The 27227-nt window shown below is 39.9% G+C and overlaps 2 protein-coding genes across 7 annotated transcripts in view; one reads left to right on the top strand and one right to left on the bottom strand.

Moving 5' to 3' along the window:
* Positions 1-8018, bottom strand: part of BAG4 (BAG cochaperone 4) — a 45386-nt gene extending 37368 nt beyond the window's left edge. Inside the window, exons 1-3 of one of the 3 annotated variants that reach the window (XM_074208819.1) lie at positions 7641-8018; positions 6169-6231; positions 5662-5787 (exon numbers count right to left, since the gene is read on the bottom strand). In XM_074208819.1, coding sequence (XP_074064920.1) covers positions 5662-5787; positions 6169-6231; positions 7641-7934 — 483 coding nt within the window. In that variant the 5' untranslated portion in view covers positions 7935-8018. The remainder of the gene's footprint in view (positions 1-5661; positions 5788-6168; positions 6232-7640) is intronic. The other 2 variants (XM_074208820.1, XM_074208821.1) reach the window with 2 other exon arrangements.
* LSM1 (LSM1 homolog, mRNA degradation associated) lies at positions 7729-22380 on the top strand. Of its 4 annotated transcripts, XM_074208822.1 has the most exons (4): positions 8063-8527; positions 13252-13320; positions 18144-18259; positions 21817-22380. In XM_074208822.1, exons 1-4 carry the CDS (start codon positions 8482-8484, stop codon positions 21985-21987), a joined length of 402 nt encoding a protein of 133 aa, XP_074064923.1. In that variant the 5' UTR covers positions 8063-8481; the 3' UTR covers positions 21988-22380. The 4 variants fall into 4 exon arrangements, 3 of the variants coding, with proteins under 3 accessions (XP_074064924.1, XP_074064923.1, XP_074064925.1); XR_012473017.1 differs by lacking the exons at positions 13252-13320; positions 21817-22380 and adding an exon at positions 16659-16764 and having other exon boundaries at positions 7729-8527; positions 18144-18231; XM_074208824.1 differs by lacking the exon at positions 13252-13320.
* Positions 22381-27227: the final 4847 nt, after the last annotated feature.

The following is a 27227-nucleotide window of genomic DNA, read 5'->3' as shown; positions in this document are numbered from 1 at the left end:
CCTATCAGATCTATGGAAAGGGGAGCAGTTTATGACTGAGGAAGAGATGTAGAGCATCACCAAAAACAAACTACATGATTTCAATTAACATTAATTACATTACATTAAATTTTGCACAGATAAAACCACTGTAACCAAGATCAAAAGAAATGTAGGGGCGGCTAGGTGGTGCAGTGAATAGAGCACCAGCCTTGGAGTCAGGAGTACCTGGGTTCAAATGTGACCTCAGATACTTAATAATTACCTAGCCCTGTGGCCTTGGGCAAGCCACTTAACCCCATTGCCTTGAAAAATCTAAAAATAAATGTAGTAAATTGGGAAACCATCTTTACAACTAATGATTCTGACAAAGGACTCATTTCTAAAATATACAGAGAACTGAGTCATATTTTAAAAAAAGCCATTCCCCAGTTGACAAATGGTCAAAGGATATGCAAAGGCAATTTACAGAAGAGGAAATCAAAGCAATCCATAGCCATATGAAAAATTGCTCTAAATCATTAATTATTAGAGAAATGCAAATTAAAGCTTCTCTGAGGTACCACCCCACACCTCTCAGACTGGTCAATATGACCAGAAAGGATAAGATCATTGTTGGAAGGGTGGTGGGAAATCTGGGACACTATTACATTGTTGGTAGAGCTGTGAATTCATCCAACCTTTTTGGAGAGAAATTTGGAACTACGCCCAAAAGGCAACAAAAATGTGCATACCCTTTGATCCAGCAATACCATTACTGGGTCGATACACTTGAAGAGATGATGAAAAAGGGTAAAAACATCACTTGTACAAAAAATATTCATAGCAGCCCTGTTTGTGGTGGCAAAGAATTGGAAATCAAGTAAATGTCCTTCAATTGGGAAATGGCTTAGCAAACTATGGTATATGTATGTCATGGAACACTATTGTTCTATTAGAAAGCAAGAGGGACAGGAATTTAGGGAAGCCTGGAGGGATTTGCATGAACTGATGCTGAATGAGATGAGCAGAATCAGAAAAACACTGTATACCCTAACAGCAACATGGGGGTGATGATTAACCTTGATGGACTTACTCATTCCATCAGTGCAACAATCAGGGACAATTTTAGGCTGTCTGCAGTGGAGAATACCATCTGTATCCAGATAAAAAACTGTGGAGTTTGAACGAAGTTCAAGGGCTATTCCCTTTAATTTAGAAAAAAAAATTGAAATCTCAATGTCTGATCTCGTTATCTCTTATCCTTGTTTCTTCCTTAAGGATGTGATTTCTCTCTCGTCACATTCAATTTATATCAATGTACAACAGGGAAACAATGTAAAGACTGACAGATTGCTTTCGGGGGGGGGAAGGAGTAAGATTGGGGGAAAAATTGTAAAACTTAAAATAAATAAAATCTTTAATTTAAAAAGAGCATTAAATGGGGCGGCTAGGTGGTGCAGTGGACAAAGCACTGGCCCTGGAGTCAGAAGTCTCTGGGTTCAAATCCAGTCTCAGACACTTAATAATTACCTAGCTGTGTGGCCTTGGGCAAGCCACTTAACCCCATTTGCCTTGCAAAAACCTTAAAAAAAAAAGAGCATTAAAAAGTGAAAAATGGACAATTTTGACTACATTAAATTAAAAAGGTTTTGTTCAAATAAAACTAATGCAACCAAGATTAGAAGGAAAGCAGAATGCCGGGAAACAATTTTCACAGCTAGCATTTCTGTTAAAGGACTCATTTCTTTTTTTTAAAGATTTTATTTGAGTTTTGAGTTTTACAATTTTCCCCCCAATCTTACTTCCCTCCCCCCACCCCCATGGAAAGCAATCTGTCAGTCTTTATTTTGTTTCCATGTTGTACATTGATACAATTTGAGTGTGATGAGAGAGAAATCACATCCTTAAGAAACAAAAAGTATAAGAGATAACGAGATCAGACAATAAGATATTTAGTTTTTTTCCCCTAAATTAAAGGGAATAGTCCTTGAAAATTGTTCAAACTCCACGACTCTTTATCTGGATACAGATGGTATTCTCCACTGCAGACAGCCCAAAATAGTCCCTTGTTGTTGCACTGATAGAATGAACAAGGTCGAACATCACCCCCATGTTGCTGTTAGGGTATACAGTGTTTTTGTGATTCTGCTCATCTTGCTCAGCTTCAGTTCATGCAAATCCCTCCAGGCTTCCCTAAATTCCCATCCCTCCTGGTTTCTAATGGAACAACTGTGTTCCATGACACACATACTACAGTTTGCTAAGCCATTCCCCAATTGAAGGACATTTACTTGATTTCCAATTCTTTGCCACCACAAACAGGGCTGCTATGAATATTTTTGTACAAGTGATGTTTTTACCCTTTTTCCTCATCTCTTCAGGGTAAAGACCCAGTAGCGGTACTGCTGGATCAAATAGTATGCACATTTTTGTTGTCCTTTGGGTATAATTCCAAATTTCTCTCCAGAAAGGTCGAATGAGTTCATAGCTCCACCAACAATGTCCCAGTGTCCCAGATTTCCCACAACCCTTCCAACAATGATCATTATCTTTTCTGATCGCATTGGCCAGTCTGAGAGGTGTGAGGTGGTACCAAAGAGAAGCTTTGATTTGCATTTCTCTAATAATTAATGATTTAGAGCAATTTTTCATATGGCTATGGATTGCTTTGATCTCCTCATCTATAAATTGCCTTTGCATATCCTTTGACCATTTGTAAACTGGGGAATGGCTTTTTTTTTTAAATATGACTCAGTTCTCTGTATGTTTTAGAAATGAGTTAAAGGACTCATTTCTAAAATAAGAGTGAACTAAGTCAAATTTGTAAGAATACAAATCATTCTTCACTTGCTAAGTGATCAAAGACTATTTTCAAATGAAAAAATTAAAGCTATTAATATTCACATGGAAAAATGTTCCAAATTATTATTGATTAGAGAAATGCAAATTAAAAGAAGTACCACCTCACACCTATCAGATTGGCTAAAATGACAAAAAAGAAAAAATGATCAGCATTGGAGAGGATGTGGGACATCAACACATTGTTGATGGAGCTGTGAACTGCTTCAATCATTCTGGAGAGCAATTTGGAACTATGCCCAAAGGGCAATAAAACTGCATTCTCTTTGATCCAGTCATTCCACTATACCACTACTAGGTCTGTATCCCTAAGAGATCATCAAAAAGGAGTAAAGACCTTCATGTATAAAAAATATTTATAGGAGCTCTTTCTGTAGTGGCAAAGAATTGGAAATTGAGGGGATGCCCATCAATTGGGGAAACAGCTGAACAGATTATGGTATGAGAATGTGATGGAGTACTATGTTCTCTAAGAAATCATGAATGACCAGACTTCAGAAAAGCCTGGAAAGACTGGTATGACTTGATGCTGAATGAAAATAAACAGAACCATGAGAACACTGTACACAAGGGCAGCTAGGTGGTGTAGTGGATAAAGCACCAGCCCTGGAGTCAGGAGTACCTGGGTTCAAATCCGGTCTCAGACACTTAATAATTACCTAGCTGTGTGGCCTTGGGCAAGTCATTTAACCCTGTCTGCCTTGCAAAAAAAAAAAACCTAAAAAGAACACTGTACACAATAACAACACTGACAAATGGTCAACTATGGTGGAATCAGCTCCTCTCAGCATTTCCATGATGAAGGACAAGCCTGAGAGACCTGTTATGGAAATGCCATTGAAATCCAAAGAAAGAACTATGAAGTCTTTGCAGAGCAAAGGATACTATGTTCACTTTCTAAAACTTCTTTCTGGTTTTTTTTCTTTCTCATGGCTTTTATTCCCTTTGTTCTGATTCCTCTTTCACAAGATGCCTAATATGGAAATATGCTAAACAGGATTGTAAATGTATAATCTATATCATATATTTCACCACCATGAGGTAAAGATAGAAGGTACAGTGGTAGAAAAATATAGAACTCAAAAAAAAACTTTGCAAAAAGATGAATGTTAAAGACCATCTTTGCATGTAATTTGAAAAAATAAAATAAAAACCCTTTAAAAAAAGAAAAGAAAATTAGTGAGAGAATAGGGATAAGAGGGGCAAGCTATTAGAAAAGATAAAAATGAATGAGATCATTTGTGCAGATAGAGGGCGCTGTCTAAGCAAGAAGGGTTATCTCTCCACATGAGAGAGGCTGGGTCAGGCAAAGAAAGGGAGCAGTTGGCCAAAAATCTTAATTTTTTTCAGCGGAAAAGGTGGGGGGCAAAAGTTGAGTCAATTAAGAAGGTATAAATGGATTTCCCAATTGAGATTATATAACAAATTTATAGCATGTTTTTGTGATTTCTCCAACTTTGTTCAGGAGCACCACAGTATTAGTGATAACATCAAATGGTGGAAATAATCCAAGATAGAATAAGGGGAAGTAGAGGCCTTAGACAAAGATGACAAGGAAAAAGTTGAACTGGTTCACTAATGGGTCAAGATGGAGAAGAGATGAGCATAAAGGCAATGTAGGGGCAGTGTACAAGGGAAGAGGTTGGCTGGAGGACAAAGAAGAGGTTTTGAAACTGAAATAACTAAATTTATGATCAGATAAGGGAATCTAGGATCATGAACAAGGCTGTGAAACATTTGTAGGTGATGGCAAGTTGAAGGGTATCACCTTGTATATAGCTGGGAAGGTGAATTGAGTAGTGGTTCCTAGGAAAATGTTTAAATTGAGGAACTGAGAGAAGGAATATCATGATATAGATTGATATGCCTTCTAGAACAAGAACAGGAATTGGGGTACAGAGAAAATTGACTCACTGAGGAAAGAAATGCTCCTGGAGGCTAGAAGATGATATAAATATCAGAATCTTGTTTGGGTGGTAAAAAAAAAAAAATAAATGAATGTCAAAGAAGGAGAGGGGAGAATATGGAAAAAACTGGCAATGGGAAGAAAGATGCATTTCAATTTCCTTGCCTCAAGTGGTGATTTGGTGTATAAGTGAAAGTATAACCATTGATAGAAAGGGTGATCAATGTGTCATCCGGAGAAACACAGGTTTCAATAAAAGCCAGAAGATAGAAGGAGTGAGAAGCAAGATAATGATCAGAGTAAGTTCATTCAGTGCTTGAGAGAGGAGGTCAAAGAAGAAATCCAGTAGTTCAAGTAGACTGAGTATTGTTCTGGAATGCAGACCCTGAAATTATATTTTAATATGCTGTGGCCCTAGCTCAAGATTTCTATAAATGTTACCTCAAATTGTCTTGGAGAGACAAGTCCAATAATATGGAGGAACCACATCAGTTTAGACATTCCTACCTGTATACTGGATGACATTTAGAATGTTAAATTAATAAAAATTGATTCTTGCAGATCTGTACCTAAAACATAGTATTAATATATTTCCTTCCACAACTATTCCTACACCAAGGGCACTAATCATACAGGTTCCCAACCATGTAATTGTTAACTTTTCATTCTCCTTGATCAGACATATAAAAACAATCTGAGCCCTTCTCTCCAGGAAGCCATCACACTAGTTCAAGCTTTGTCACCTCTTTTACCTCCATTATTACTAATTGATCTTCTTGCCATTCATTTTGGCCCCTCTCTAAGCCATCTTCCAAACTGCAGTTAAAGTAGAATTTATAAAGCACAGTTCTCAAATGCTCAAGAAGTTTAACTAGCTCTAAAATAAAATGGAGGCTCCCCTGTCTGCCTTTCCAGAGTTACTACATATTACTTACCTTTGAACCTTGTGGGTCTTCTCTTAGAAATCTCAATTCAAGAGCCATCTCCTGCATCCTCCATGTTCTTTCCTGTTCTCCAGTTGTTAGTATCTCTTCTCTATCCTCCAATGGAGGAAGAATTACCTGATATTTAATTCATATAGATTTTGTTTCTACACACACACACACACACACACACACCTACCTTGTTTCTCCTAAAATATTGTAAGCTCAGTGAGAGCAGAGATTTTTGTCTTTATACTCTCAGTACCTAGAAGGTAATTATATGGTATATAGTTGGCACTTAATAAATGCTTTTTCATTGATCTATTTTTTTTTACTTCTATTTAATGTTCAGTCAACAATACTTTTAAAATGTTTTATACTGCTCTCAGTTAAAAATCAAAACTAATCAGTGTAGAAAGCCATAATTGAAAGTTCCCTCCCAAATCCAGCATTAGGAGCAACAGGAAATTAACTATCTCTTGTAATCCACAAGACTGTTAGACTATCAACGGCAAATACCCATATAGACTTCATCATTCCAGTTCCTTGAGTTGTATTCATGCATATAATTCCAATGATGACCTGTATTCAAGAAGGAGCACATGGGTTATGACTGAAGAGATGCATACTGAAAAAAGGAGGATTGGTCAGGTGGTTAGATGAAAGCATTATAGCTTAACCATTTAGCTAGTATGTGGAAACCTAGAGGAAGGCTTTCAGAAAGTTGGGTGGATCCTCTCATAAGATCTCAGGAAGAATTTGGAAAAAAATTGCTCAGGATAAGAAAGCAAGGAAGGAGTAGTCATTTGTACCAATGAGGGGATTACCAAATCAATGAGATTATAGTAAGTTAAAATAAAAGTATTATCTATTAAAGAAACAAAAGAGGCTTGTCAAAATGTGTAGAATTGTCGATTCTCCCTTAAGTGACACTGATTTTAGCCTAGCTCTAAGGAGTAAAGGCAAAATCCAAAACCTAGATAGAGGTTCCACCTGCTGGTCACATCAAGTCTGAAGAATTCATGGGTGACTCAATCAGTCAAAATGCTGTGTAATAAGGATGGCTTCTCCAGGCCTACCCTGATTTGAAAACATCCCCTAGTTTTCCACTTTCCCACAAACTAACCATTTAACAAGCCTTAATAAGCCACCTTCTACATCAAGGTACTGGTCGTTAAACTGATGAAGTCCCTACCATTTTCCAATTCCTAAATCCTATCATCGAAGAGTAAGTCAAGACCAAGTTCTCAGTCCATCCTTTAAACCAACTGAATACACACACACCCAAACACTACTGGAGTAAGAGAAGAATCCTTTATACCATCCATGAAAGCTGTCCCATCCCCCCCCCCCCAGCTGTTCCGATGCTCAGTCAACAACTAAGTAGGACCTTTAGCAACCTAAGAGACAGATGGGTTTAAATAAAAGCAAAGCAGATGAATGGGAAGTGAACAGAGATGCTGCAGTGATGACCAAGATGCTCGCTTGGAGCTCAGCGGTGGGTGGGGAGTTAAGGAAATCGGTGGATAGCCCCCTCCGTGGCAAGATGGCAAACGAGACGTCCCAGGTGCCGACATCGAAGGTTCCAACGTGCAGGAGGGGCTGCCGAGGGCAAGGTGGCAGCAGAGTCGTCACTGCCTCCTCGGCAGGAGCGGGAGGAGGGGGTGGCCGGGGCCTGTGTGGGGAGTCCCCCGGCTCCGCGGGCCCGGCCGGGGTGCACCCCGGCCCCGATGGCCACCTGCCCGGGGGCTGGTGCCGAGGGAGGCTGCGAGCCCCAACTTGCGCTCTCAGAGGTCGCCCCCCACCCCCGCTCGGGGGGCGCCGTCACCCGGGCCCCAACCCCGGCTGTGGCTTCCGTCCTCGGGGGGGGGGGGCAGACGGTGCGGGTCCGTTAGAAGCCTCGGCGACTCACCCCGCGACCCCCGGGCCTCGCCTCGCCTCCGCCGCGACCCTCCCCGGCGACCCCGGGGGCTGGCCAGGCCCCGGATTACCTGGTGGCCTCCGGCCCGGCACGGGTCCGGCCAGGCGGCTCCGCCGGGGTAGTAGCCCCCGCCGCCTCCACAGGCTCCGCAGGCGCCGCTGCCTTCCCCGGGCCACACAGCCTCCGCCGGGCCGCCTCCGCGCATTCTCCAGGGCCCAGGCGGCGGAGGCGGCGGCGGCTCGGGCCGCGAGGAGGCGGGAGGCCCGGGCGGCGGCACGTCTCCGAGGCCGGGCCCGGCCCCGTAGTAGCGGCTGTAGCCCGGGCCGTCGCTGGGGCCGTAGCCCGATCTCCTCAGGGTAGACATTGGCTCCGCTAAGCCGCCGCACTTCCCGCTCCCCCCCCACCTCAAGCCCACTGCGCAGGCGCCCGCGAAAGGCGAGGAACCAGCCTGGGAAAAGGGGGCGGGACGAGGGCAGCCAATCGGCGACTTCCTCCTCCCCCGCGGGAGTCGAGCCTGCGAGGAGGAAGAGGACGAGGCTCCGGGGGCCTGTGTCGGTTCGGGCCAACCTTCGTGAACTGAAATGGGGAGCAAAGGCGGGGAATGCGCGCCTTCTTCCTCGGCCTAGAGGGCAAGAAGAAGACGCGCTCCCCACCGGCGGGCGCAGGCCAGGTTCCGGCTCCTCCTCCTCCTCCTCGCCTGGGGGCCCGCTCTGTCCCAGCCGCCCGGAGACGGAGCCGCGTGATCCCGGAAGTGGGCGGGGCCAGGGAGGGACTTCCGGTGGTCCCTCCGCGGCTGCAGGCAGCGCGACCCTGCCGGTACCGGCCCCACCGAGGAGCCGGACGAGGCGGAGCCGGCCCCCCCCTGCCTCTGCCCGCCGCGCTGCAGCCCGGCCTCCCCCTCCCCGCCCAAGATGAACTACATGCCGGGTACCGCCAGCCTCATCGAGGACATCGACAGTGAGTGGCCGCTCCCCTCCCCCGGGCACGGGCCGGGATCCTGGAGCCCCTCGGGGCCACGCGGGGGTCTCTCGCGCCCTCTTCTCGGAGGAAGGCAGCGGGGCCCCTCCACGGAGGCGCGGCCCGAAGCGCTCTGCCCGGGCCCAGGGCCCCTCCGGGTTGTGGGGAGCACAGCCCCGAGGGCCGCCTTTCACTAGGCGGGCGCACGGCCCAGCAGACGGGGACACGCTGGGGTTCATCCCAGCCCCAAAGACCCCTTTTGTTAGCGAAGTCTGTTCTAGAGGGAGGAGGAGAGATGAGGAAAAGTCTGGAAACCATCTGAGCCGCGTGGTGGGAGGAGCAGAAAACCAATTGTAAAGTCTTAAAAAATGGGGGGGTCCCTCGGCGACAAACGGAGGACCCCCAGGCTTATGCTAAAGGGCTTGAGCGGTTCAGATGGTTTCTTGGGGGTGGCAGTGGGCATGGAACGTGTTCGGAGCTGTGTTTCTGGAAGATCAGTCTGGCAGCTATGTTGAAGGGTCAAGGGGCGCCCGGACCAATTAGGCTATAAGAGGAGTATCGGCTGCGGAAGGTGAGAAATGATGCATCTTCTCTCCCTCACAGCCAGATTCTGTATTTATTGCCTTTTTTCTTCCTTCTCACTATCTTACCCTCCCCCCTTTGTAGTTTAGCTTCCTCACTTCCTTTTGCAGTCACTTCTGTCTTCGGCAAAGTTATTTCTAATTGCTAAATCTAATGGCCTTATCCTTTTTTGATAGACCATCCTCTCTCACTGGGTTTTCATAATACTGATCTCTATCTGTTCCCCTTTGTATCTGTCAACTTCATCTTATTTGCTTGTATCATGATCCAAATCCTGCCCTCTCTAATAGAATGTTTCCTGAACTTCTGGGAATACTTTAGAGTATTCTCATCAGTGGATTCATTTATCTCTCTGCAGATGTCTCACAGATCTTCTAAACACACATCCCTAATTTTTCTACTGAGCTCCTGGCTCACATCATCAATTGTCTCTTAGTTACCAACTGACTACCCCTTAGGCATCTCAAATTCGGCATGTCCAAAACTGAACCCGTTATCTTTCCTTCCCATATTCATCCCTCTTTCTCTGTTTCTATCAAGGACACACAGCTATCCTTCCCATCACCTAAATGTTCAACCACTGAGTTATCCTCAACCCTTAACTTTCCCTCATTTTCAGGTCTTAACCAATTCTCCTTCTATATCTCTTAAAGCTACTACCTTGATTCAGGCCCACATTACCTTTCATCTAGAGTAACTATAGCCATCTAATTAGCCTTTTTTTTTCCCTCTTATCTCTCCACCCTCCACATAGCTGCCAAATTGATATTCCTAAAATACAGATTTTTTACTCTGATAGTACCCTGCTTGAGAAGTTTCAGTGGTTCTTTATTGTTTCTGGCCATTCTGGCTCCATCTTTTCTTTCCAGACTTATTAAATGTTGCCTCCTTCCTATGTGCTGTGTTCTAGTCAACTGGTCTATTTGCCATTTCTTTCTTGGTTTTTTTGGCAAGGCAATGGGGTTAAGTGACTTGCCCAAGATCACACAACTAGGTAAATATTAAATGACTGCAGCAGAATTTGAATTCAGATCCTCCTGACTCCAAGGCCAGCGCTCCATCCATTGTGCCACCTAGCTGCCCCCTACTTGTCTCTTCTCATATGCTGCAATCCATTTTCTGCCTCTCTACCTTTGCTTAGGCTGTTTCCTACACCCAAATGTCCTCCCTCAGAAACTCTAGCCTCCTTCAAAGATCTATTCAAGCACTATCTCTACCCAAGTTTTTCCTGGTTGTATTCAACTTCTAGCTACCCAATGCCCCCCCCCCCATCATCTTGTATATGTACCTTTTATTTTTGTGTGCATATACATATGTACCCATATTGTATATGTGTGTACATCTTTCTCCCTTCTCCCATCCTCATCTAAATTCCTTCAGGGTTTCATTAAGGATCATGTCATTGCATCCTGAACACCTAGCAGAATACCTATTACTGCCTGGCTGAATTTGAGGGTAATTATAAATTCTATTTTGCACATGTTTGCTTTGAGATGCATGCAAATCGAATCTAAAGGGAACTATCTAGCCGGCAGTTGGTAATGGAATCAGGAACAAGATTAAGAATGAGGGGTGGCTAGGTGTCGAGGCGGATAGAGCACTGGCCTTGGAGTCAGGAGTACCTGAGTTCAAATCGGCCCTCAGACACTTAATAATTACCTAACCGTGTGGCCTTGGGCAAGCCACTTAACCCCATTGCCTTGCAAAAACTAAAAAAAAAAAAAATTAGGAATGAACATTTAGATTTGGCAGTTATCTGCATAGATATATGATCATTGAAGCAGAAAGAATATAAAGAACCAGGTCAAGGACAGAGCTTTGGAGGATGCTCACATTTAGTGAATAAAGGGGAAACCAGAAAAGAAAACTGAGAGCAGAGAGACCAGACAAGAAAGAGGTCCAGAGGAAGTAAAGTAGTAAACTTGAGGAAAGGGCATTGGATTTAGCAATCCTAATCTTCCCCCAATTGGATTTATTTCACTAGGTCCAGGCAAGGGAAGAGAGTCAGGTGAAATTAGTGTTGATAATAGGAGAGCAATTTAAAAACATATAATTGGTGTTGGGATAAGGAAGCCATCTTCCATTGCATTTGAGACTAGCTATTTGAAAAAATTCTGATGGGGGAATAATAATAGCTAACCTATAATGAGTTTTTTCCCCAAAAGAAGTGCAGGAAGCTTCTAAAAATCTTTCAAGTCTGCTTGGTATGCTAGAAAGAAACCTGGATTTTGGGACAGTGCCTGGTTTCCAATTCCAGGTCAATCATTTAACTGGTTTTGTGTGTGACCTTGGTCAAATCACCTGAAAGAATTGAAAATCAGCTTCATTATCTATCAAATGGAGTTAATAAAACTTGAGCTCTTTTGATCAGCCTTAGTAAAAGATCAAATCATGTATAGAATGCATTTGTAACTATAAAAGTGTTAAATAAATGTCATAATTTTCCAGAGCTGTTAAATGGTTTCAAGTACAATGAAAAATGGTTTCCACATGCCTACATTGCTGCTTTTTATAGTTAGATTCTGCATTACTTCTACTGCTTCATAATTAAGCCATTTTTATCTGTTGTAAAATATTTCGTGGTTCCCTTTCTGTCCTTATTTTTGCTTAATTCATTGCTTTTATAAGTCAGGCTAATTATAGTTCTGTTAGAAAGTCCTTTCTCCAAAGCATAGAGGCTCATTTCTCCTCCTGCTTTGCTTTTACTTTTTAATCATAGAGTTGATCTCATTACCCTTCATAATTAGATACAGTTCTAAACAGGTGTAACCAATATCAGACTTTATAGAATTCATATGGTGTTTCATTAGCTAACTTTAAGGTCTATTCTTTTATGTTGCCTGAGGGCCATAGAATACACACATTTTAAAATGATAATTTGGGGTTTTTTGGTAGGGGTTGCAAGGCAATTGGGTTAAGCGGCCTGCCCAAGGCCACACAGCTAAGCAATTACTAAGTGTCTGAGACTGGATTTAAACTCAGGTCCTCCTGACTCCAGGGCCAGGCCTGTATCCACTGCACCCCCTAGCTGCCCCTAGAATTGCAATTTGAATGTGTGGAAAGAACCAGAACCCTTAAAGATCCTGTAGTGAAATCACCACATTTTACAAACTGAAATCCCATATTTGTGCAATTCAACCTTTAACCTCGATTTTAATGTACCAATTTTATGCTTTTTGTTGTTCACTCTAATCCAAATCTTAGTGATCCCATGGACCATACATAGCATTCCAGTACTGTCCATGGACTCTTCTTGTCAAAGATAATGGAGTGGTTTGCCATTTCCTTCTCCATTGGTTTAAGACAAACAGGTTATGTGACTTCCCCAAGGTCACACAACTATTATGTATCACAAAAGAGATTTGAACTTAGGTCTTCCTGACTCCAGGCCCAGTGTTTTGTCCACTAACCACCTCTCTGCCTCTTTCATCCTTTTGCTGTCATATAGAGAGTGAGAAATAAAGGTAATATAGGAAAAATTTAATGATCATCCGAAACCTTTCCCCTTTCTTGAAAGATGTGCTTTTTTTTCAGGTTTTTTTTTTTTAAGAATGTTTTGCAAGGCAAATGGGGTTAAGTGGCTAGCCTAAGGCCACACAGCTAGGTAAAGTGTCTGAGGTCAAATTTGAACTCTGGTCCTCCCAACTCTAGGGCTGGTGCTCTGTCCACTGCACCACCTAGCCACCCTAGGATGTGCTTTTCATAGAAAGAGGTTCTGAATTGTTACAATAAGCATTTTCAATGAATCTTTTTGGATGAAATAGAATAGCATTTTAGGACTGAAAGGACCTTTAAAATACTCAGTCCAGTACCCTTCTTTGATCAATGAAGAAACTTGAGGCACAGCAAAATTAGGTGATTTTCATAAAGACACAGTAAATTTGTAGCTGAGCCAAAACTAGATCCCAAATCCTCCAACTGCCAAAACAGTGCTTTTCCTACCAAACCATGTTGCTTTGATGTTATTGACAGTTTATATACCTACATCTCTGACTGAACTTGGCTTTGAAAAATTGAGGAAATACCCATTTTAGAGCTTGCTTAGGGTATCCAAAGAATTTCCCCCCAACTCATATGCTGTTGTACCCCACTGCAAGTTCTATGAAACTATTGGTCATCATTTTTAAAATCCTCTTTTTCAGAGAAACACTTGGTGCTCCTTCGAGATGGTAGGACCCTTATAGGCTATTTGCGAAGCATTGATCAATTTGGTATGTATTAGTCAGGATCTTGAACTTCAATTCACCATAGCAACAACTTTTCATTGTTTTTCAACCTTTTTTTGAGTAACTGTCTTATAAATGTCTTGTCCTCTTCTCTCCCCCCCAATGAAACATGGTTTTAATTCAGCAATTTGTATATTGTTCTTCTTTAAATACCAAAAAACATATATATATATAATATATATATATATATATATATTATACACATACATACATACATATATATATATGTATCTGTATAAAGAGAGACACACAAGCTTATCAAAATTTCACCAAGTTCTAGGGTTTTTTTTTTCCTTTCCCCATTAGGTGGAGCTAAATAACAGTTTTTTTATCTACATCAAAGTTAGATATTGCAGTCCCAGCACTGAAAGAAGTCCCTCACTGAAAAAAAGCCTTTGTTTTACAATAAGGGTTGGGGCTGTTTCTAAAGATTTTTGTTCAGGGACCCCAAATTTATACTTAGAACACTGCCTATGTGTAGGCATCACTTATGAAATTACTACAAAACTGTGACCCTGGATGAGAGGCAGTCAAGATTAAGTGACTTGCCCAAGGTCCCACAACCAGTAAGACTCTAAAAGTGTGAGGCCAGTTCAAACTCCTGTCTTCTTGACTCCAAGGTCAGTACTCTGTCTCCTGTGCTATCTAGTTGCCTCCTGATCCATATCTGAACCCTGGACCCAGATGGCTCAGGAGAAGAAAGAAGCTGGTGACTCAGCACAGCACCCTCTCCCTCAAATCCAATTCATGAATCACCTCCCTGATGTCATAGTCTTCCAAAATGAAGGATAGACTATAAAACTATGATAATAGACCCTTAATAAGTTGATAGTTTGTTGACTGGCATGTCGCTACAAAAGTATGCTAATTAGGAAACTTTTTTTTTCAGACAATAAACTTTTATTGAGTTGGGTGTAGATCACCAGACTTGAGCTGAGAAGGTAAATTCCCATAAGCTCCTGGCTCTGTGGAGTTTACTGGTAGAAAGGGGCTAGGTAAGATACACAGAGAGCTGAAACACACAATCACAGCAGTGCTTTAGAAAGTTAAAAAACAAAACTGTGAAGAGAGATTGGACATGAGGTTGAAGAGAGCCATGGGAAGACTGATGAATTTGAAGTTCAGACATTGGCCCTGATATATGTGTGACCTTAAGCAAATCCCTTCACCTCTTTAGTCCAAAGTTTCCTTATGTAAAATGAAGGTGCTGCATTAATTGGCACCTAGACTTTCTTCATCTTTCCAGCAAAGCCTATGCTTTCTTTCAGATCCCCACCCACTCACTGTTCCTGGTGGGGAGTCATAATTTTTCTTGTTCATTGGTACTACTTCCAAGCTTTCCCTCTGCCTCACTAACCAACTTCCGCTCTGTGGTTCACATTATTTAGATTTTTTATTACCTAAAAAATGACTTTTAACTTCCAAGACTGGCTCTTTTCTTCAGTGAGTTCTGTGCCTGACTTGGAAGTCCTTCTCTTCCTCCCTCATACTAGGGAATTTTATCATAACTATTTGATGCTTCCTAAAGAAATCCACATTACAGTCGTGATCTGGACCACTACAAGTTTGTAATCTGATTTCACCTGGTCCCTCACTGCAACCAGGCATGCTCCATTCTTCCATAATTAATTCATTGTCCCACTTTTCACAGCCTTCTCTCAAGATTTCCCCTCCCTGCATCTTCTCAGCTTAGGATTTTTGCCTCATATTTCATTCAAATAGTTGAGACATCCTCTTCATCTGATTTTATTTGTGCTGTTTCTCCTTCATCTCCAGAAGTAACCCTTCTTGTTAAAACTAACCTTTCCAAATTCATTCTTGATCCTATCCCTTCCCATCTTCTACAAATTGCCTCCACTATTGTTGTCTCTCAATCCCTCCACATCTAATGACTTTTTCCTTGCTGCCTTCAAAATGTCATGTCTCTCCTATCCTTTGAAAGCTTTCATTCCATCCCCACTGGTGCTAGTCCTATTATATCTCCTTCCCTTCTTGGTTGATATTTTTTTGTGAAAGCTGTCCATAGTAAATGCCTCCAATTCTTTTGTCTAACTCTCCTAATCCCTTTGCAATCTGGTTTCTGTCTTCATCATTTAATTGAAACTGTTTTCTCCAAAGTTATCAATGATCTCTTAATTGCCAAATCTAAGGGCCTTTTCTCAATACTCATCCTTCTTTACATCTTTGACTACAACACTATTGATTATTTCTTGCTTGATCCTCCCTTCTCCCTAGGTTTGCTTTTCTAATTCATTTTTGTCATACTCAATAACAGTGAGTGTCCCTTGAGTCTCTGCCCTGAGTTTTCTCCCTGTAACTATCTCACTTAGTGATCTCATCAATTACACAAAGCCAGGCTTAGTCTCTCTCCTGTGTAACAATATTTTATTACCAACTGCTTTTTGGACTTCTCAAACCAAGGATATCCATAATTGAATTTATTCTCTTTTCTCTCATCTAGATTTCCTAATTATTGACAGACCCCTTCCAATCACATCCTCCAGTCTCAAGTGTCAAATCTTGTTATTTCTACCTTCGAAACATCTCTTATTTAGGGCTCCATTTTTGTTCACACAACTACAACCCTAGTTCAAGCCCAGACTATTTGTTGGGGCCATCTCACTTTTCTTCCCATCTAGACTTTTTTCCACTGAACTTCCAAGGTAATTTTTCTAAACCTTAGGTCTCATCACCTTAACTCTTTCCTCATTAAGCTCTATTGGTTATATCCAAGATCAAATATTAAAGCTCTTTATCACCCAGCTCCTTCCTACTTTTCTGCTCTTATACTTGCTGATCTTCTACTTGTTCTGTGGTCCGTTTCTACCAACCCATCTTCACTTCTTCACCCCTTGGCCCCTATACCTGGCATGTCCTGACCACCACCTCCATCTTAGTCTCCCTCACTTCCTTCAAGACTAAACTCAGATCCCATCTTCAGTAGAGAAGGGGAAGGGAATGAACATTTATACAGTGCCTGCTACCTGGGAGGCTGGTGCTGTTATTAGACCCCATTTTGAAGAAACTAAGCCTATTGAAAAGACAGGGCTTAGGTGGCTTGACTAGGGTCCCACAGCTAGCACATTGTCTAAGACCATATTTGTATTTGTCTTCCTGACTGCAGGCCCATGTCTCTATACCCTGGGTCATCTGCTGAGTCTTTCCCAGTCTCCCCAGCTCCAAGAGCTTTCCTCTCTCTCAGATTATCTTCCATCTGTTCTGTATATATCTTGTATGAACCACTAGGATCTGTATTCTCAGAACAGTGCTTACTGACTGACTCAAATATCTCTTCCATCCCCAAAACTTTGCTTCTTTGGCAGTCTTGGGCCAGAGAGTAGCTGAATCAGAGGTGCACGGTACAGGAGATTTGGATATGGAGAAGAGTTTTCCAACTTGGAGCCATAAGGTACTAGGGAGGGTAGTAAGGTGAGATAGAGCCTCATTGTGGTTTCTTAAAGTCTTTTTGATAACAAAGACATGGATTCTTTCTTGAATATTTCATTGTATTTTATGCTTATGAATTAAAAGTTGTGAACTGAAATGAACTGGATAGCACCTAATGAAGGTATGTTTCTTGGTTGATAAGCCATGTGACAGAGTAGTTTAATGATAATGGTGAGATGCAGTGAACAATCAAAGGTTAGGTCTGGATCCTATGATCCTGCCTGGTGACAGCAGGGTCCTTTGAATTGTCAGAATTATAAGTTATGCAGTAAGGTTGAATTAAATCTCATTAAGTACAACAATAAGCTGAATAGGAAACTACCTCTAAAAACGTTATTAATAAGGGCAGCTAGGTGACGCAGTGGCTAGAGCATCAGCCCTGGAGTCAGGAGTACCTGAGTTCAAATCCAGCCTCAGACACTTGATTACCTAGCTGTCTGGCCTTGGGCAAGTCACTTAACCCCATTTGCCTTGCAAAAACCTAAAAAAAAAAAAGCCTTATTAATAAGTAAGTAAAAAATAAGTAATGGTATATGCCATATACTGTTCTAATTCTGGGAATACAAATAGAAAAAAAAAAGATTAGTCCCTAGTCTCAAGGAGCTTACAATCTAACGAAGGCAAACTCATAAAAGAAGGATGTAGAATCATGAAGTGGTCAATGTACCAAAAATAAGTACAGCCAGTTAGAAAATAATACTTCTATGTTAGTGCCAGGGAGTAGTGAGGAAACATGAATATTAAAGCTGACTAATCATGCAGGATGATGAGATTTTCCAGCCATGAGGTTCCTCTGAGCATAATGAAGTCAAAGGAGTCCAAAATGAGTTCAACTGGGTGGGAAATAAGTAATAGTAAGAGCCCACAATTGTTAATATGTTCCTAATGTGAGGAAATTATTTAAATTTTATAGGTTGATGAATTTCAGATTGATTAAATAAACCTTAGATGAGCATTTAGTATGCTAGGAACTGGGGATACAAAGACAAAAATAAATTAGTTCCTACCCTCAAGGATTTGACATCCTACAGATGTATAATTATATTTTTCATCAGCCTTATGGATCTCTCCAGAAACTGATTAAGTTTTCTATTCAAGAGAGACTTATTAGGTCTTGGAGATCAGGAGCTTAATTCTTAATTTTTATAATCCACCTGAAGCCTTAATGTTGTATGTTTCCACAGGACACACCTGGAAATAGCATACTCATTTGAATCTCTTCCAATTTAAATAGAGGCTTACCTCAGAGTTTCATGTGTAATAAATGGACTTTGCACACTTGTATTCAGGAACTGAAATCTAAATCAATTTCTCTCTCTCTCTCTCTCTCTCTCTCTCTCCCTCCTCTGACATACCAATAGCTAATTTAGTGTTACACCAGACTGTGGAACGCATTCATGTGGGCAAAAAATACGGCGATATTCCACGAGGGATTTTTGTTGTCCGAGGAGAAAATGTGGTTCTTCTTGGAGAAATAGTAAGTTGTTTTTTTCCTTTGTTCTCAAAGAAAACCCATGTCAATAATGCCATGGCATGCAAGTGAATTGGATTTAAGTGAGGAAGGGATATGCAAAGTCATCAGCCTCATTTTCACCTCCAGAACCATCTGGATTCAATAATTAGATATGAGTCGGGGCAACTGAAAATGGCCCTAGGTGCATAGGAGACCTTGGCCTTTTTGAGCTAAGGTCTTTAACAGGTCTCAGTATGAAGCAATGTCCATTCATTGATTAAGGCTAGGTAAGAGAATAAGCAAATAATGACCACTTTTACCTAGTCAAAAAAAAAATCAAACTGAAAGGGCGAGACTCAGGATTTCAACAAGTAAGAAAGAAATGAAGCAAAGAGTGGCCTCTTTTTTTTGTCAAAAAAAAAAACAAACAAACAGAACAGTCATTATTTATATGCACCCTGAGCCCATTTGAGCCCAAACACTGACCGCATGGAGCTTGACCTGGGATCTATTGTTGGCCAATTAATGAGAACCAGAGTGAATTGGGACTTGTAATCTCTAAGATATCAGAAAGTAAAGAACTTATAGTTTGAGCCATAGTTAGTTGGTTCTATATCTTTCCAGTAATGCATAAATATTTTCATCCTCATTTCATTGGGCCAGGGCATTGTTTGGTAGAGGTACCCTAGGACAGTAAAAAAAAGAGCACTAGATTGGAATCAGAAAACCTGGTTCAGCTCATGGCTCTCTTGAGTATGTAATCTGGGCCAAGGCAATTGCCTCTTTGGGCCTTTGTAGAATAAAGGCATTGGAATCAGTAGCTAATGCTAATGGTGTGATTCTAAAGTTGTTGATGATAACATATTTTTCTTTTTTTAGTTTTTTTTTGCAAGGCAATGGGGTTAAGTGGCTTGCCCAAGGCCACACAGCTAGGTAATTATTAAGTGTCTGAGGTCGGATTTGAACTCAGGTACTCCTGACTCCAGGGTCAGTGCTCTATCCACTGCACCACCTAGCTGCCCCTCATTTTGTTTTTAAACCTGTTGTTCAGTTGGGTTGAAGTCTTCTTGACCCCATTTGAATTTTCTTGGCTAAGATAGTAGAGTGGTTTGCTATTTCCTTCTCCAGCTTATTTTACAAATGTGAGGAAACTTGGGTAAACAGAGTTAAATGACTTGCCCAAGGTCACACAGCTGGTAAGATATTGAGGCTGGAATTGAATTCCAGTCTTTCTGATTCCAGGTCTGGTGCTCTATTTACTACACTACCCAGATGCCCCTTTTAAACACCTAGGACTTTTTGTTAAATAGTACTGTATCTGACCTGTCTTGAAATGGTATTATAGAAGTAAACTTATTTTAGTATTATATGATGTTATAGAAGTCCTGTAGTATTATAGAAGTAAATCTACTTATTATAGCAGTTAACCTACTAGAATAGATATTGAGAATGCTTTGGATGTGTGGGGAGATAAAAATGAACCTAAGGGGGGAAAAATCACAAAATGATAATCTCTTTATGAGAGAAATTTCAAGTGCTTGAACTTAATCTGTGTACTGCAGAAGACTTTTAATAATGGTATAACAAGGGAAACAAAGATTAAGAATGATGTCATGTTACTATGGGGTAACTTTTGCTTGAAGACTTTGTGTAATAGTCCCAGAGAGTTAAGGACATGTGCAGAATCATGAAGATTTTATAAATGATAATGAACTTAAGCAATCCCTAAATAATTCTTCAAGGGCACTAACTGCACTTACCCTTATATAATGTGACATAGCCTTTTGATTGCAAGAAAACAATGGCATCATGAATGAATCAATTAGATAAATTGAACTGAGCAAGAACCCAAATATAGAGCCAGGAACTTGAGAATTTCCATCTAGCTCTAGTTGTATGTAGATATGCTTTCTGAATTTACATATTTATATACATAAAGATACATTCAGTTCGGGTTGGGTGATGTGTTAAGGGATTATCTTTTTGAGTCCTATCACCATATTATAAAAAGAAGACATTTTAGAAGTGATAACACTAAATTTATTTTAATGTTGATCTTTATAAGTAAATTTACTTTATATCCCTAAAAACCCTTCAAATTTAGAAGAAAAAGACTGTGTACTTTTTGCATACATGAAACAGTTCTGCTCCTCTGTCTCCATAATAAGTAATTTAATGAGAAAATAAATGATAGTATCTCAGGTAGAGATGAACAGAAGAGAATTATGTTAACACTAATTTAAATTTCCTTAGGAAAATGTAATATATAGGATTGAGAAGGAATGATTTAGAATTAAGCCTAACCTAATTCTACCCTCTGAAAACCTCAAACCATTAAAGGAGTTTGGGCTATTCAGTCATAGACTGGGAATATCTCCAAAACCAAACCTATAATCTTCCCAGATATTCAAAGAAGGGGCAAAATCTTTTATTTTTTAAAAGCTTGTTAATATTAATATCCTATAATAAGCTATTTATTAAATAAAAATTTTGGTTGAATGGATTAAAGTTACTTGAAGTGAAAGATTTGCTAAAATCTTGTTTCAGTAACTTTTTATCTTAAAAAAGTCATACAAGTCTGGCAGATGGGACTATAAAAAATTTCCTTCAGCAATCCCTTCAGTGTGAGATACTAAGCAGGAAGATAAATACATATATATATATATATATATATATATATATATATATATATATATATATATATATATATATATATATATATATATATCATTCATTCAAAGCTTTTGGCTGTCAAGAAAGATGTCCTTTGTAAAGTACAATGCCAAAGGTTTTGATCCTGTTCTGAGATGATGTTTTACCAGGTGCCCAAGAACACTGTTTATTCCCAGCAAGGTGAACAGCTGTGGTAGAAAAAGAGATGTCTAACCTCTTATACAGAAGAAATCTAAGTCTACTCACCTGATGACTGGTGACTGAATTAGCCCAAGGGAGAGAGGTGAGGGTGGTGGGTTTGCATTAAACCAGGTGCTTTCTCTTAGCCCAGACTACTAATTATCACAAAAGCACATGTCTTTTAAGACCAATCCTCTTCCAGTGATGTTTTGTAGCTACAAAAACTAGATTCTCAGAATGATTAAAATTACAAAAGACCTGTAGTATGATAGTAGAAAGTGTACATACTTTTAGTAAACTTCTGCTTAGAACATGTTGTCCTAGCCATTATTGAGGAAATAGATGATCAGAAAAATGGTAGAGTTATGATAATAGATGATCAACTCAAGTCAAGTGGTACCTTGGGGATAATAAAAGAGTAAAAGGAAAGCTCATAGTTTCTTTCATTGATGGTCTATGGAAGCTATTATGGGAAAGCATGAACATGTCACATGATAAGAAAATGTAATCTTCACTGTTGAAAAGCATATAGGTAATGGGTAACTATCAGATGGTTTATTTCATATATCTGGAATCCTATAGTATTGACTCTTTTCTCTTTCTTTAAATGGTTTCTCTGTCCTTTAAGGGTTCAGCTTTCTGCCCACACCTCCAACCCCTCACATCCACACTTTAGGAAACATAACCTGAATTATTTATTCAAACTATTCTCATCCTTTGTTTTCCAGGACCTGGAAAAGGAAAGTGACACTCCCCTCCAGCAAGTGTCTATTGAAGAAATCCTGGAAGAACAACGAGTAGAACAGCAGACTAAGCAGGAAGCAGAGAAGCTGAAAGTCCAAGCTCTCAAGGAAAGGGGCCTCTCTATTCCCCGAGCAGATACTCTGGACGAGTATTAGATGTTCTGCTCTGAACCTTACTCTTCTAGGAGCAGAATTTGTTACTGGAGTTTAAGTGATGCAATGGTTACTTTTTACATTGGACTGAAGACTACAGAGTTTTGGAAAGTGGTTTTACTTTGGATTCTCAGTTTCACAATTGTGCCATGAAGAAATCATGTGGCCTTATTTTTTTTCTTAACAAAATCATTGTATGAAGGAGCATGGACTTTTTCACATGGCTGTGGAGCCAGCAGATTATTTCCACTAGGCTTTATAAGGAAACTTATTCACTTGTAAATAAAATATGAATCTCAAATCCATCAACTTTTATTCCCCACATTGAAGTGCACTTCTGTGACCAGGTATTGGATTGAGGAGCAATGAAAATAATAAGCAAGTTGTGTTGAGTCACTTAAGGCATATTTTTCTGAGCCATATGCATTAAGGGTTCTCCTTCATCTCATCTTCGTTTTTTCTGAACAGTAAATTCTACCCAGAGCAGCTGTATTTTAATTTGCAGGGTTGATGCTTGACCAAGGTGAGTTTTCCCAAAAACTTGTCCTAAAGATATAGAAGTCACATGGTCCATGCTCACTAGTCATGGCCTGCTGTTCTATATCTTGTAACAGTTTCTTATTCCATTATGAGGCAGGATTGATTGCCCCTGTACCAGCTATTTCTCCCTTTTCCTTCTGTTAGGAACAACTAGCTATTCTGCTTCCCCCAGAAATGGATTCTTTTTTAACATTTTTTGATTTTTCATCACTTTTCTTTCTCAAACTATCCATTTTTCTAACCAGAAGTTTAAAAGGGAGGAGGAAAGCTAGACTCTTCTGTAAAGCTAAACTTATACCTCTGCTAAGCCTGATAGTATTTTAATTGTTTCACACTCATAATGCTCCACCCTTGTGAATAAGAGAGGGAGATACATTTTCTGATCTCTTCTTGGGGTCAAACATCATAATTTTAAATTCGTGATAATTGGGTTTCAGGGTTTTGTACTTTGAATTTACATTATAGCTATTTGTATATTTTTCTTGGTTCTGCTTCATACTGAATTGGTTCATAAAAGTCCTCCCCTTACTTCTCTTAATTCTTTATATTTACCACTGTTTAAGATACATTATGTACCATAGTTTGTTTACAGTCTCCTTTGATGGACACCCACTTTCAAGTTTATCATTACAAAAAGTACTGCTATGAATATTTTGAAGAATATAGAAAGTGTCTTTTACCTCCTTTAGTTACACAAGCCTAGTATATGCCTGGATCAAAGGGTATCTAACATGACTGTTTCAACTTGAATTTTCATATGTAACATTTTTCTAGTCTCTTATTACCTCTTTTTCTCTCTACATACCTTCCCCCCCCCAAAAAAAAAAAAAAAAGAATACAGGAAACAATTTGCTGCAGTAGATGGGGAACTGGCCTGATCTGGTAGTCAAAGGAGACCAAGTTTCAAATGCCCTTTCTGATGCTATGTGTCCTTGGGGAAGTCAGTGTTCCACAAAATTTAGTTGCAAAGAAGGAACTAATGTCTGGATTGGTGGAGGAAATTACCAGGGGCTTCCCACTCTGATGAAGTTTCAGGGTGTGCACGTGGGTGTGTTTACTTGTGTTTTCTCTGCCTTTATTGAGGTATATCTTAAGATAATACAGATAAAATCTCATTTCAAAGAGTACCCTTTTTGGCTTCTAATTCAAAAACAAAAGCTAATAACCTTTGTGGATACTTGTCAAGTTTCTATCCATTTAGCAATGTATTTGACAACAGATTCTAAGTATTTGTTTTAGGGATTGTGATGAAATATTATCTACTACTTGTCCTTGAGGAGCCTTTAGTGGGGAATGGGGGTAGATAGGTTTGGAAGTTATTGCTTGTTCCCAAGTATGATAGGCCCATGCAAAGTACACTAAAACTCTGAAGAGGTAGCAAGACAGCCGCTGTGAGGATACTCAGCAGGTCTCAATTTCTCAGAATAAGACATTTATAGTAGAACAGAAGTGTCTGGCCTCCATACTCCAGAGTGCTGCCAAACCAGGTTAAAATGTAATTGGAAATATTTAGCAAAGCAAATACAATAAAGCATATTACATTTTCTTACAATATGCAAGGATTTTTATGTATAGATTAGTAGACCCAAATTTCTGATTGAGTTTGACCGCTGAACTAGATAATTTCTGAGGTCAATATTCCTATAACTTTTAACTGGGAAAGGGAGAAAACATTTATAAATATAAACACATACATTACATATTTTATTTATGTATATGTGTGTATATACACACACACAGAAAAAGTTAGAGAAAGCTCAGTCAACTTCAGTTCCCTTAACTGTTAAATGAAAAGTTGAGACTAATTGGCTTAAGATCTCTTCTGTATTTATGAAGAATTGAACTAGGGTTGTCAAAAAGGAAAAAGATTTCAAGAACCTTAAATAATAAGAAATAGGGGTGGAAAAACAGTAGATAACAAGACCAAGAAATAGTTAGCATAGTTTTTCTGAAATATGGAATGTAATAAGGTAAGTTAGAATGTCACATATATATTATTGTCCCTTCAAACTCCCAAACTTCTTAACCTTCATGACCTATTCTTCCACTCAGCTATCTTTAGGGGTGGTCATATCTTTAATCATACCTGTGTTCCACTTTGACAATTCATCTCCCTATGCCTTTTCTTCTTTTTTCTTTATTTATTTTGCATTTTATAATTTTTTTCCCCTAATCTTGCTTCCCTCCCCCCACCCCCCACAGAAGGCAGTCTATTAGTCTTTACATTATTTCCATGGTAATCATTGATCTAAGTTGAATGTGATGAGAGAGAAATAGCCTTAAGGGGGAAAAAAGTATGAGCAAAATTACATAATAAGATAACAGGTTTTTTTTTTTAATTAAAGTTAATAGTCTTTGGTCTTTGTTCAAACTCCACAATTCTTTCTCTGGATACAGATGGTATTCTCCCATCTCAGATAGCCCAAAATTGTCCCTGATTGTTGCACTGATAGAATGAGCAAATCCATTAAGGTTGACCACCCCATATTGCTGTTAGGGTATGCAATGTTCTGGTTCTGCTTATCTCAGCATCAGTTCATGCAAATCCTTCTAGGCTTCCCTGAATTCCCATCTCTTCCCTCTTCCTAATGGAACAATAGTGTTCCATGACATACATAAACCACAGTTCATTAAGCCATTCTCCAATTGATGAACGTTCACTCAATTTCCAGTTCTTTGCCACCACAAACAGGGAGGCTATGAATACTTTTGTGCAAGTGATGTTTTTACCCTTTTCATAATCTCTTCAAGTTATAGACCCAGTAGTGGTATTGCTGGGTCAAAGGGTATGCACATTTTTGTTGCCCTTTGAGCATAATTCCAAATTGCTCTCCAGAAAGGTTGGATGAGTTTACACCTTTTCTCCTAAACCTATTCTTTGTCCTCACTTCTAAGACCATCACTTATTACTTTCCCAGGCATTATTCCTGTTCTCCTTAACTTCCTTTCCAATCTCAACATTGGAGTAAAACATTTCATCCTGACACTTGGTTTTCAAATTCCTTGTATCCTTTATTGACACTCATACCCTATCAAACCTCACCCCTGGATTATTCCCACCTTCTCTGCATCTGTTCTCTAAGTGAACAAGCTTAAGAAATTCATGCAAGTGAGTGATCTGGGTCCACAAATAAGACTAACCTTACACTTCTCCCTAACTTATCCTGGTGTACTTCCAGAGTATCTGCCAAACTTTTTCTGTGAGTCAGACAATAACCATTATTAGGCAGTTATTAGTTGCCACGTTCTGTGCTAAAGTCTAGGATCTTTTCTCCTCAATCTCACACCACCAGACCATTAACAAAGACCAATACCACCAACCCCACATGTACCCTTGATCCCATCCCCTTTTGTCTTGCCCGTGGAGCTTCTCTCCATCTGTTGGTTCCTTCCCTGCTGCCCACAAACATTCCAAGTTCCCTATCCTTAAAAGGCAATCCCTCACTAGATCCTGTCATTTGCTAGTTATCCTATATCTTTGCTGCCCTTTTTTCCAGTAAGTGTCTTGATCAAGTCATCTGCCTGTGCATACTTCAGTGCCTCTGTGCTCTCAATATACCCTCTACCATCTGGTTTCTAACCTCATTACTCAACTAAAAACTGCACTTTTCAAAAATATCAATAATCTCTTCATTGGTGTATCTAATTATAACAGTTTCTTAATCATCCTTCTTGACCTCTGCAGCATTAGATAATAAAAAAACCTCCTGGATATTCTCTCTCCTCTAGTTTAATTGTGACACTGTTCTCTTGGTTTTCCTCCTAAATGTCTCACTACTTAGTCTCCTTCCATAGCTCCTCAAAGCTTTTTATGATTAAGACATTTTAATTTTTTAATACATTAGATATCAATATTACATAAAAGTTTTTAGAGGGTCCTCAATTTTTAAGGGTATAAAGCTAGTGGGGAGAGCACTGGCCCTGAAATCAAAAGGACTGAGTTTAAATTTGGCCTCAGATACTTAATGATTACCTAGTTGTAAACCAAGTTGTTTAATTGCAAAAAAGCAAAAAGAAGAAGAATATAAAGGGGTCCAGAGACCAGAAAGCTTAAAAAATGTTGCTCCAATGGAGAGAGCACTAGGTAATGTGATAAAGGAGTTCATGTGTGTTCAAATATTGTCTACAGACAGTTAATAGTTGTGTGACCCTGGACAAACCACTTAACCTTGATTGCCCCCCCACCCCCAAAAGAAGACTTTAACTGGAGTGATCACAAGGTAAGAAGACCTTTTACTGACAGTTGGGGAGATAGAAGTGATAACATTTGATCTTACTATCTCACATAATATCACTCCTCTCAGCTCCATACCTTTGCATTAGCAAATTACATACCTAGTATGTATCCCCCTTAGAACTTTGTTGCCTTCAAAACTTAGGGATTTATAGGTTTTAGAAGATTGGTGAACCCAAGAGGAGATTAAGAAGGAATTGCCAAACAAGTAGGAAGAGGATCAGAAAAACAGCTCTAAAAGAAGGGATTAATTAGTAATACCAGACTAATGAAAACATGAAAAATTACTGAATTATGCAATTGAAATCATTTGTGAGTGAGGGACTTCTCAAAGAGTGCAGAAAGAATTGTGCTTGGAAAAGATAAGGAGAAAGAGTCATTGATGTATGTAAAAAATTCATTTTAGAATTCTAGAAGCAAAAGGGGAGACAAAATACAGAGTTATAGGTTGAGGGGTTTAGGATCAAAG

This window comes from Macrotis lagotis, chromosome 1 (genome assembly GCF_037893015.1).
Source record: "Macrotis lagotis isolate mMagLag1 chromosome 1, bilby.v1.9.chrom.fasta, whole genome shotgun sequence".
Taxonomy (NCBI): domain Eukaryota; kingdom Metazoa; phylum Chordata; class Mammalia; order Peramelemorphia; family Peramelidae; genus Macrotis; species Macrotis lagotis.
Note: the sequence above shows the minus strand (reverse complement) of the source record. Positions and strands in the feature narration are given on the sequence as shown.